Source organism: Ceratotherium simum, chromosome 5 (assembly GCF_057802395.1).
Source record: "Ceratotherium simum simum isolate JZ-2026a chromosome 5, ASM5780239v1, whole genome shotgun sequence".
In the NCBI taxonomy this organism is placed as follows: domain Eukaryota; kingdom Metazoa; phylum Chordata; class Mammalia; order Perissodactyla; family Rhinocerotidae; genus Ceratotherium; species Ceratotherium simum.
In genome coordinates, this window is record NC_141904.1 from 5,131,042 (window position 1) to 5,144,634 (window position 13,593).

The 13,593-nt window shown below is 36.5% G+C and overlaps 1 protein-coding gene across 4 annotated transcripts in view; it reads right to left on the reverse strand.

Moving 5' to 3' along the window:
• Positions 1-13,593, reverse strand: part of RNF13 (ring finger protein 13) — a 149,373-nt gene that overhangs the window by 34,040 nt on the left and 101,740 nt on the right. For all 4 annotated transcript variants that reach the window (XM_004419257.3, XM_087430402.1, XM_087430403.1 and 1 more), the window contains one exon: positions 3,404-3,497. In XM_004419257.3, the coding sequence (XP_004419314.1) occupies positions 3,404-3,497 (94 nt within the window). The remainder of the gene's footprint in view (positions 1-3,403; positions 3,498-13,593) is intronic.

The window sequence follows — 13,593 nt, forward strand, 5'->3', positions numbered from 1 at the left end:
ATGAAAGGCACTTCATGAAAATGAAGAACCAAACTGCTAAATAAAAATATAAACAGGTCCTAACCTCATTGGCAAGGAGGGAAATGTAAATTAAAATCACTATGAGGTATCTTTATAAACCCATCGGCTTGGCTAAAATTTAAAAGTCTGTCAGTACAAAATATTGGCAAATATGTGGGACAACAGGAACTCCTATACACTGCTGGCGGGAGTATAAATTGGTACTATCATCACTTTGGAAATGGTCTGGCCTTACCCAATAAAATTTAAGATAGGCATATCCTTGATCCAGCTAATCTACTTCTAGGTATATACCCTAAAGAAATTCACGCTCATATACACCAGGATATATGTACAAGAATGTTCTTAAAAGCATGGTTTGTAATGGCCTTAAACTGAAAAAACAAAAAACAAATATCTACTAATGGTAAAATGGATAAATAAATTAACATATTTATACAATGGAATGAAAGTGAATGAATTACATATACATGCAATAAGTGGATTAATTTCACCAAAAAATTGTTCATAAAAGAGGTAAGACAAAAAGACAAATGCAATTCAAAAAATAGGAAAAATTAAATCATATTGCTCTGCAATGCATACATAAACTTAAACTTAAGGTAAAATGTTAAGAGAAAGGCAATGAAACGATTATCATAAGCCAAGATAGTGGTTACTTCCAGTGAGGAGGAAGGAATTATGATTTAGAAGGGGACACAGTACTTTCTGGGGTGCTAGTAACGTTCTATTTCTTGAACTGGATGGTTCCAGAAATATGTCCTATATACTTTTCTGTATACATGCTGTATTTCACATTTTTAAAACAGGGATGGTAAAGATAAACACCACTCCATATAGACGAACATGGCTAGAGAAAAACACAGTTAGGCTGACTAGTTCATAACCATGAGCCTGCCCTAAAGGGAGGTTGAGGTTGCCAGGCAATCATATTTCCCTAGTCCATTTGCCTGCCTACTCTCCTAGAACAATATTTTATATCTTTCTGTTCTTAAACCTCCAACATCTCTTCTCCCACCCCAACCTTAAGTTAATGATTGTGTTTCCTACTTCACTGAGAAAACTGAAAGTAAAGAACACTTCCATAGACTCACCACCATAATCATCTACCAGGATTTTGCAACCACATATTCTACCTTCCCTTAGCTCAACTCTCCACGCTACTAACTAAGGCCAATCAATCTACTTGTCTACCAGATCCCAACCCTTCTTGCCTTCTCAAAGACGTTATTACAGCAACTCTCCCATCATCTACATCATCAATTTCCTTCAGCAAACAAGCTGTTATTTCTTGACCCAACTTCTCCCACCAGCTACTATCCCATTTCTTTGCTCCCTTTTGCAGTTAAATTTCTTGAAAAAGTGGTCTATCGTTACTGTCTCCAATCTCTCTCCTTCCATTCTCAAAAATCAGGTTTCTGGCCGGACCACTCTGTCAAAACTGTTTATCACGATATCAATAACCTCTAATGGTCAATTATCAGCTCTCATCTTACTTATCAATCAGGAGCATCTGACACAGGTTATCACTTCTTGCTCCTTAACAGATGCACATCGCTTGGTTTCAGGTAAACCACTCTTCTGGCTTTCCCCTTATATAACCAGTCACTCCTTCTCAGTCTCTGAGACTGCTGATTCCTCTTCTTCCTTACCTAATGTTGGAATGCCCCAGTATGTCTTTGGTATTCTTCTGTCCATCTATACTCATTCTCTTGGTAATCCCATCCAGTCTCTTGATTTAAATACATCTTTATACCAATACTTCCAGTTCAGACCCATCTCTTAAACTCCAGACTCATTTATAATGTCTAGGAGACATCTGAAATTCCACATGTCCAAAACTAATTTCCCAAATTTTCCCCCAAAACCTAGTCCACCATTTATTAACCATCTTTATTTCTATTTAAAGCCATGTCATCCTTCCTGTTGTTGAAACCAAAAAATCTGGAGTCATCCTTGTTTCCTCTCCCCACATCTAGTCCATCAATAAATCCAGTATATTCCATCTTCCAAATATATACAGAATTTAAGATTTCTTTACCTCCTCCACTGCTACCACTCTAATGCAAGCCACATCCATATCCCACTTGGATTCTGCACTAGCCTCCTATCTGGTCTCTCTGCTTACATCATTGACCCTCTACACCCTATTCTTAGCAGCAAAAAGATTCCTTTAACATTTACCTTAGATCTTATCTTTCCTCTGCTCAAAATCCTACAGTGGCTACTCATCTTATTCAGAGGAAATCCCAACTATGCATGCCCTTTTTGGCCCAGGACAATATCAACATCATTTTTTTTTTTTGTTTTTACTTTTTTTTCTGCGTTTAGGAAACACACAAAACAGAGCTTAAAAACGTGACTCCTAAAGCCAGTCCTCAAACTACTTCTGGTCTGTGAATAACTGTTACTTAATCCACACCATATGGTGAGAGTGCAGTGCATTTTTACAAATTTTTGTCCCTATTTCTTTCTTTTAACATGTGATTTTTCCTATTTTTTTGTTGGTCAATTTTATATTTTTCATAAAATAATGGTTATTGTAAATGGTAGGTTTTTAAAGCATTTTATTACTTGGAAAAAAAAATTTGGCAGAACTTAGTTTTATTGCCTCCTTCTCTATTTCTCCTCTCCATTCTCTACACATTTTCTCTGCTGAATTAATAAACAGAACATTTTTAGTGGTATATGAAATTGAAAATTGGGAACTACTAGCTAAAAGGATTTAACCAGCATGTACCTGCACTAAAAGCTCACTAAAGCATGGACAGGAGAAACCATATTGGCTAGACTGTTAGACTCACACCCTCCCCAGCTCTGTCAGTACTGGCTGTGTGACATTTCAAGTTTTTTGCCTCTCTGACCCTCTATTTCATTTATAATACCCATTACGGTACCCATTTCATAGAAATATGAAAATTAAATGGGATGATACATTTAAAATATAATGACACATAATAGCTACCTATGTGTTTAGTTAATAAAACACTATCAACGATGTGTTTAGTTAATGCAATGTTAATACAGTGGCCGATGGTGAGAGAGAGAGTGGGAGGAAGGTCAGTGGGAGCAGACCACCCTAGCACAGAGAAATATATTTTACCCAGTGATGTTTAGAACCGCTGGCACATGGTGATAATAAAAAGCATTTTGATCAGTTTCATTATTGTTTTTAAATTCTCTGCAGACCATGTACCCCCTTCTTGCCTTCACCAGAGTACAGCACAGCAAAAGACCATCTCCCACATTCACTAATTCATTATCAACTGAGTGTCAGCCATAGCGTATGGCAAGGACTTGGAAGGTAGTATCAGAGAATGGTCACCACGTATTCTTAAGTAAACTAAGGGTGATTATTTAGAAAATAAAAGCATTCACTTACCTTTTTTGAATTTATGTATAGGGAGTTTCTTAAGTTGATCTTTACGAAGTCTATTTCTTCTAGCTCTATGTCTATCCTGGACAAATTTTGTGATCTAAAAATAATAGAGAAAAAAATGGAATTAGATATTTTAAACATGCAAATAGGAAATAACCAATATCTTTTAAATAAAAAATATCTTTTAAGTTTCTGGATAGCTGCTGCAAATCAATTCAATTTACTTAAATCCTAATTGCATTATTAATTAAAGCATTAAATTACATTAGTAATTACTTACTCCATAAATTATTCTTTGAATTTTTATTCATTGACCTAAATTATCTTTAATGTACTCTGAGAGAAACATTATAAATAACATATAACTGTTTATTTGTAAAAATACAAATGGTAGACTATAGGTTACAAAGACTCCACTGGATCAAGAAGGATGGGAGGGTTGAAATTCCTATAAGTTACAAACTAATAAAATTTTCAAACATTCACTTATCAGTCACTGCACTTTCAGTTCTAGCACCAAAATGGACAGAACGAACACAGAACACCTGTACTACAAATACTCAGAAATGCTGGATAAAATATAAAAAATATTTTTGACTATAAATTACTATGCTTACAAGAATGAAAAGCAAGTCCACAGGGCCAGAACCAAATGCCAAAAGCAACATCCATAAAAGAAAATTTTGACTCTATCAATGTTAAAGTCAAATGTCAAATGTGACTATATCAATGTTAAAGACTTCTGTCCTCAAGAGACACTGTATAAGTCAAGCGACACACTGGGACAAAATATATGCAAATTGCATATCTGATAAGGTATTTGCATCCAGAATATATAAAGAACTCAAAAATCAATAATAAGAAAACAAGCAACCCAATAGGAAAAAGTGGACAAAATATTTGAATAAACACGTCACCACAGACGATAAATGGATAGCAAATAAACACTTGAAGAGATGCTCAACATAACTAGTCAATAGGAAAATGAAAATTCAAATTACAAATACCACTATACCCCTATTAGAATGACTAAAATGAAAGACTGACTAGACCAAGTGTTGGCATAGAAGTGGAGGAACTGGCACTCTGACACAGAACTGGCAGGACTGAAAATAGTACAACCACTTTGGAAAACAGTTTGGTGGTTTCTTATAAATTTAAACACACATTTACCATATGACCCAATCATCCCACTCCTACTTATATTTACCCAATAGAAATTAAAGCATATATCCATATAGCAACTTGTACACAAACGTCCATGTCAGCTTTATTTATAATAGGCCAAAACAAGAAACAACCCAAATATCCATCAACAGGTAAATGGATAAACAGAACTGTGGTATATCCACGCAATGGAATACAACTCGGCAATAAAAAGGAATGAATAATCAGTATATTCAACAACATATATGAACCTCAAAATAATCATTCTGAGAGAAAGGCAGACACAATAGAGAACATAATTCATGATTCCACGTATATAAAGTTGTAGAAAAAGCAAATTAATCTATAGTGACCAAAAGCAGATCTGCGGTTGCCTAGGGATGGGGGGAGGGGGACATGAAGGGAAACGGGAAGGGGTGAGAGGGAGGGATTACCAAGAAACATGAGGAAACTTTTTGAACTGATCGATATTTCATTATTTTGATCATGGTGGTGGTTTCACAGGTGTATATATACATATATATGTGTCAAAACTTACCAAATTGTACAATTTAAATATGTGCAGTTTATTATATGTTAATCATATCTTAATAAATGTTTTAATTGAATAGTAACCACTAGAAGAATAACAATATAATGTAAATTTTCAAACCAGCAGGAGAAAGAGAATAAGTAAAAGTTAATCCAATTCTGTAAAGAACAAAAACAGAATTAATAAAAAGTAAACAACAGAAATTAGTCCAAATATATATATACTCACAAAAATGTAAATGGATTAAATCTGCCAGTTTTTTTTTAAAGAGTGTATCATATTGGATAAAGAAAAAGTTCCAACCATATGCTATTTACAAGACACAAGATTAAAACTTAACAAAACATTAAGACAAAAATAAAGGTAAAAAATAAAGGGATAGATGAAGATATACCATGATAATACTAAACAATAGAAAAGCTGATGTTAACGATAAAAATCATCATTAGGAGATGGTCATGACAATGATAAAAAGGACATTTCATCTAGAAAATGACAAAATTATGGGAGAAATACATGAATTCCCAAGCTCTGTAATTTACAGCTCAAGCAGACAAAAACTGTAAACACTAAAGAACTATGCTGCCCAATATGGTAGCCACTAGGTACATGTGGCTACTGAGCACCTGAAATGTGGCTGGTGTCAATCGAGATTTGCTGTAAAAGTATAAAACACACCAGACTGCAAAGACTTAGCACAAAAAGAATGTAAAACATATTTTATAATTATTTATATTAACTGAATGTTGAAATACATTTTAGATTTACTAGGTTAAATAAGCGTAGTCTTTAATCTTACCAGTTTCTCTTTACCTTTTTAAATTTGGCCACCAGAAAATTTAAAATTACAATAAATGGGGGCCGGCCCGGTGGCACAAGTGGTTAAGTGTGCGCGCGTTCCGCTGCGGTGGCCTGGGGTTTGCCGGTTCGGATCCTGCGCGCACCGATGCACCGCCTGTCAAGCCATGCTGTGGTGGCGTCCCATATAGAGTTTAGGAAGACTGGCATGGATGTTAGCCCAGCGCCAGTCTTCCTCAGCAAAAAGAGGAGGATTAGCAGATGTTAGCCCAGGGCCAACCTTCCTCACACACACACAAAAAAAATTACAATAAATGTGGCTCACAATATCATTCTATTGCCCAACACTGCTTTAGAAAGTAGAAGAGTGCAAAAACCTACAGACAATTGTGATGATTGCACAATTCTGTGAATATACTAAAAACCACTGAATTGTACACTTTAAATGGGTCAATTTTATGTTATGTGAAAATACTAAAAAAGAAAAAGACTAGACAAAACAAATGCATAAGCTCAAACTAATGGACATATATAGAACTTTACACTCCACAATTCTTTTCACACACATGGAGAATGTTTATAAAATTTAACCACAAAGCAGGTCTTTGGAAATAACTAAAGAATCTATAACACACAACGTTTTCTGACCACAATGCGACTGAATTTGAAATCAATGAGAGAAAAAAGCTATGGAAAAAAAATACATATGTTTGAAACTTTATTAAAATAGTTTATAAATCACAGAAGAAATCATAATGGATATTTGAGTTTCTGAGGGGGACGTATAATCAGCATGCCTCTTTGCCACCTGGATTCTAAATAACTTGAGAAATAAGATCATGAACTGGCAGATGGAAGCAGGTGGAGTACCTAACTCAGTGGAGAAAGACACAGAACTTTTTACTGAACCATAGGATTAGAATGCTTTACCCACTCAGATACAGACAAAAACAACTCTGAAATGGAGTTGGCCTTGCCTTCACTTTCCCCCAGAATTGTAAAACTAGTCCTGGAGGAGCTGAAGACAGGGTGGTCCCAAGAGAAAGGCAGAGCTGAGCCACGCATGCCCTAATTTATTCTTCCCAAATGTACCACACAGATAAGATACTTCATCTCCTTCGAGACCAAATGAGGAAAAGGTAAGTAAGGGCTAGGAGCTATAGTAATTGAGGTTCCCCTTCACATGGATGGAAACATCAAGAGTGGTAAAGAAATATCCTATATAACAATGAAAAAAATTTTCAATTTAAAACAAATAAAAATATTCCTTATCAAAAGCTACTAACTTACAAAATAAAAATAATTTAAAAATAAAAAAAACCTTTATCTGAACTCAGAATACACCCCACCAAAAAAGTTAGGAGTTGCAGCTAAAAGTGACTGTTAAAGAGAAATTTATAACCTAAATGCATATACTATAAAGAAAAAAAATAAGCATTCAGCTCAACAAGCTAGAAAAGAAAAGCAATATATCCAAACAAAGTAGAAGAAAGAAAATGATGCTAAGAGCAGAAATGCATGAGATAAAAAAGATAAAGAAGAATAAAGACTTTAGAATGTTAAGTTCCACTGGAATGTAAGCTGCCTGACATCAGGGATTTTTACCTCTGTTGTTCACTAATAAATCTTCAGACCCTAGAGCAGGGCCTATAGTTCCCCAGAGGTGCAGAATAAATGTTGGTGGAACAAAAGGGAAAAAAAGCCCTCAAAGTCCACTTCTTTGAAAGACAGAACAGATAAACTTCTGACAACATTATGCAAGGTACAGATGGATATGAATAAAGAGAACTCATTCCATATATAGTAGAAATTCTCTTTAAACTGTTACATGAGTACATAGATATCAATCACTTTATGCCACTATACTTGAAAACAAACTAGACAATTTCTTAGAAGTATAATTTAGTATAAAGAAGTAGACAACCATCTAAATGTCCAGGTAACTATGAAAAAGGTCAGTAGACTTAGATGATTTTATAGACAACCTTTAACAAAAGTCAAGTAACAGATAATCCCAATTTTATAAAAAACTATTTTAGAGTGACGTCAGCATCTGGCAGAGTGAGCTTTCCCAAACTCTTCCACTGGTAAGACACAACAAAAGGAACAGTCACAGACCAACAACGGACTCGTAGACAGTGAAAAGCAAGATCAGAAAGATCCACACTGCAGCACATCTGAGAGTGGAACGTGCTGGGCCCACGGAGGAAGTGGGGAGAGGAAAGGAGAATTTCTCTCCCTCCCCGTCAGATGAGAGATCCTGGTCCGCGTGGCTCCCAGAGAGGGGTGAGGGGCAGCCCTCTGTGGGAAACCGTAGCTCTTCGGGCTCTCTCAGCCAGTGGGAAACTCCCACACAGAGGACTAGGAATTGCTACAGGGTACCATCAGCATCTGAGCACCCCAGGAGAGCGGATAACGAGGGGCGAGCGAGAAGCCCCCCACACCAGGGAACCAGTGGGCAAAAGAGAGAGTCCCCCGCTCCCCACAAGCTGGACACTACAGCTCAGCTGACCAGACCAGACCAAGCAGCCGGTGGATCGCAGGGAACAGCCGCGGCAGAGCACTGGGGGCTCAGATTACACAGCCCTTAACCCCCACGGCGGCGGGTGGAAATTGCAACCAGATATTTCCAGGATGTGGAAAAACAAAGCCAATACAGGAACCACAATGCAAAGGTACATGAAATCACCAGACCAGAAGGAAAATGACAAGCACCCAGAAACCAACCCTGAAGACACAGAAATCGATAACCTAAATGACAGAGATTTCAAAATAGCTATCATAAAAAAACTCAACGAAATACGAGACAACACAGACAAACAATTCAATGAAATCAGGAGTTTCTTCACAAAAGAGATTGAAATCATAAAGAAAAACCAATCAGTACTGATGGAGATGAAGAACACAATGGAGGAGATAAAGGAGAATCTGGAATCTTGAAAGAACAGAGCTGACAATATGGAGGAAAGAATTAGCATTATAGAGGATAGGAATACAGATATGCTCCAGATGGAAGAGGAGAGAGAACTAAGACTAAAAAGAAATGAAGAAAGTCTCCGAGAAATATCTGGCTCTGTTAGGAAATGTAACATAAGAATTATAGGTATTCCTGAGGGAGAAGAGAGGGAAAGAGGAACAGAGAGCCTATTCAAGGAAACAATAGCTGAGACCTTCCCAAATCTGGGGAAGGAGCAGGAAATACCAGTAAGTGAAGCCAAAAGGTCACCTAAATATGTCAACAGGCAAAGGCCCACTCCACGACATCTAGTGGTAAGGCTGGCCAAAGTCAATGACAAAGGGGCAGCTAGACAAAAACAAAAAATAACGTACAAAGGAACTCCCATCAGGCTCTCAGTGGATTTCTCAACAGAAACTTTACAGGCTAGCAGAGACTGGAATGACATATTCAAAATACTGAAAGACAAAAACTTTCAGCCAAGAATACTCTACCCAGCAAAAATATCCTTCAAATATGATGGAGAAATAGTAACTTTCCCAGATAAAGAAAAGCTAAGAGAGTTCATGGCCACGAGACCCCCACTACAAGAAATACTCAAGAAGGCCATCAGGCCTGAAAAACAAAAGAGAAAGGGAATACAAAGCTTGGAACAAGGAGAAAAATAGGTAGACAAACTCAGAAAAATAGCAGATCTTTACCGGAATAGGTTAGCAACCACTTAAATACCAAAATCAAAGATCAAAGGAAGGAATTCACGAAAAATAAAAATAACCTCACCACTGTAAACACACACCCACAACACAACATAGAATGAAGTATAACAAGAACAACTTAGAAGGGGAAGAGGAAAGTGACTGAATTGACTTAGTATAAGGAAATAAGAGGCCATCAGATAATGGACTGTCTCATACACAAGATTTTTTACACAAACCTCAAGGGAACCACTAAACAAATAATCAAAACAAAATCATATATGATAAACAAAGAGAAAACTAGAAGAGTCATAAGACAGAATAAGAAAACTGAATTGGCAGTCTGAAACAAAGGGGACAAGAAACAAAGGAAATGCAAAAGAACCAGAAAATAAGTGACAAAACAGCAACATTAAGCCCTCGTATATCAATAATTCCCCTAAATGTAAATGGATTGAACTCTCCAATCAAAAGACACAGAGTGGCAGGATGGATTAAAAAGCAAGACCAAACAATATGCTGCCTTCAGGAAACACATCTCAGCTCTAAAGACAAGCACAGGCTCAGAGTGAAAGGATGGAAGACAATACTCCAAGATAACGGCAAACAAAAGAAAGCAGGTGTTGCCATACTCATATCAGACAAAGTAGACTTCAAGATAAAACAGGTTAAGAGAGACAAAGAAGGGAAATATATAATGATAAAAGGGACACTCCACCAAGAATAATATCACTTATAAATATATATGCACCCAACATAGGAGCACCAATGTACATAGAGCAACTATTAACAAACCTAAAAAGAGACATTAACAACACCACAATAATAGTAGGGGATCTTAATACCCCACTTACATCAATCGATAGATCATCCAGACAAAAAGTCAATAAACAAATAGTGGACTTAAATGAAAAACTGGACAAGATGGACCTAGTAGACATATACAGAGCACTCCATCCAAAAACAGCTGACTACACATTCTTCTCAAGCATGCATGGAACATTCTCAAGGATAGCTCATATGTTGGGAAACAAAGCAAGCCTCAATAAATTTAAGAAGATTGAAATCATAACAAGCATTTTTTCAGACCATAATTGCTATGACACTGGAAATCATCCACGAAAAAAAAAACTGGGAAAGTGACAAAAATGTGGAGATTAAACAACATGCTACTGAACAACCAATGGATCATTGATGAAACTAAAGGAGAAATCAAAAACTATCTGGAAACAAACGAAAATGAAAATATGCCATACCAAACCATATGGGATGCAGCAAAAGCGGTCTTGAGAGGGAAACTCATAGCGATACAAGCCCACCTTAACAAACAAGAAAAAGCCCAAATAATCAACCTTAAATTACACCTAACAGAACTAGAAAAAGAAGAACAAACAAAGCCCAAAGTCAGCAGAAGGAGAGAAATAATAAAAATCAGGGCAGAAATACATGAAATTGAGACCAAAAAAACAGTAGAAAGGATTAATGAAACAAAGAGTTGGTTCTTTGAGAAGATAAACATAATCGACAAACCCTTAGCCAGACTTACTAAGAAAAAAAGAGAAAAGGCTCAAGTAAATAAAATTAGAAATGAAAGGAGAAATTACAACGGATACCACGGAAATACAAAGGATTATAAGAGAATGCTATGAGAATTTATATGCCAACAAATTGGACAATCTAGAAGAAATGGATAAATTCTTAGACTCATACAACCTCCCAAAACTGAACCAAGAAGAAATGGAGAATCTGAATAGACCAATCACAAGTAAAGAGATTGAAATAGTAATCAAAAACCTCCCAAAAAATAAAAGTCCAGGACCAAATGGCTTCTCTGGTGAATTTTACCAAACATTCAAAGAAGATTTAATACCCATCCTTCTCAAACTATTCCAAAAAATAGAGGAAGATGGAACACTTCCTAAATCATTCTACGAGGCCAACATCCCCCTGATACCAAAGCCAGACAAAGACAATACAAAGAAGGAAAATTACAGGCCAATATCGCTGATGAACATAGATGCAAAACTCCTCAACAAAATATTGGCAAACCGAATACAGCAATATATTAAAAAGATCATACACCAAGATCAAGTGGGATTTACACCAAGGAAGGCAGGGATGGTTCAACATCCGCAAATCAATCAACGTGATACACCACATCAAGAAAACAAAGAATAGAAACCACATGGTCATCTCAATAGATGCTGAGAAGGCATTTGACAAGATCCAACATCCATTTATGATAAAAACTCTCAACAAAATGGGAATAGAAGGAAAGTACCTCAACATAATAAAGGCTATTTATGACAAACCCACAGCCAACAACATACTCAATGGGGAAAGACTGAAAGCCATTCCTCTGAGAACAGGAACGAGGCAGGGCTGCCCACTCTCACCACTCCTGTTCAACATAGTACTGGAGGTTTTGGCCAGAGCAATTAGGCAAGAAAAAGGAATAAAAGGCATCGAAATAGGCAATGAAGAAGTGAAACTCTCACTATTTGCAGATGACATGATTTTATATATAGAAAACCCTAAAGAATCCATTGGAAAACTAGTAGAAATAATCAACAACTACAGCAAAGTCGCAGGGTACAAAATCAATCTACAAAAATCAGTTGCATCTCTGTATGCTAATAACGAACTAACAGAAGGAGAGCTCAAAAAGATAATACCATTTACAATTGCATCAAAAAGAATAAAATAGCTAGGAATAAATCTTACCAAGGAGGTGAAAGACCTACACAATGAAAACTACATGACATTATTGAAAGAAATTGATGATGACATAAAGAAATGGAAAGACATCTCATGCACATGGATTGGAAGAATAAACATAGTTAAAATGTCTATATTACCTAAAGCAATCTACAGATTCAATGCAATCCCAATCAGAATACCAAGGACATTCTTCACGGAAATAGAAAGAAGAATACTAAAATTCATATGGGGCAACAAAAGACCCCGAATAACTAAAGCACTCCTAAGAAAAAAGAACCAAGCTGGAGGCATCACAATCTCTGACTTGAAAACATACTACAAAGCAATAGTAATCAAAACAGCATGGTACTGGTACAAAAACAGACACACAGATCAATGGAACAGAACTGAAAGCCCAGAAATAAAACCACACATATACGGACAGCTAATTTTCGACAAAGGAGCTAACAACATACAATGGAGAAAGGAAAGTCTCTTCAATAAATGGTGTTGGGAAAACTGGACAGCCACATGTAAAAGAATGAAAGTGGACCATCTGCTATCGCCATTCACAAAAATTAACTCAAAATGGATCAAAGACCTGAAGGTGAGACCTGAAACTATAAAACTCATAGAAGAAAATATAGGCAACAAACTATTTGACATTGGTCATAAAGGAATCTTTTCAGATGACATGTCTACCCAGACTAGGGAAACTAAAGAAAAGATAAGCAAGTGGGACTTTATCAGATTAAAGAGCTTCTACAAGACAAAGGAAACCAGAATCAAGATGAACAGACAACCCACCAGCTGGGAGAGAATATTTGCAAAACATATATCTGACAAGGAGTTGATCTCAGTAATACATAAAGAACTCACACAACTGAACAACAAAAAAACAAACAACCCTATCAAAAAATGGGCAGAGGAAATGAACAGACACTTCTCCAAAGAAGATATACAGATGGCCAAAAGGGACATGAAAAGATGTTCAACATCACTAATCGTCAGGGAAATGCAAATCAAAACAACACTATGATATCACCTCATGCCTGTTAGAATGGCTATAATCACCAAGACAAAAACAACAAATGTTGGAGAGGATGGGGAGAAACAGGAACCCTCATACACAGCTGGTGGGAATGCAAACTGGTGCAGCCTCTATGGAAAACGGTATGGAGATTCCTCAAAAAATTAAAAATAGAAATACCTTATGATCCCTTCCACTACTGGGACTCTATCCAACGAATCTGAAATCAACAAGCCAAAGAGGCTTATGCACCCCTATGTTCATTGCAGCATTATTCACTATAGCCAAGAAGTGGAAGCAACCTAAGTGTCCCTC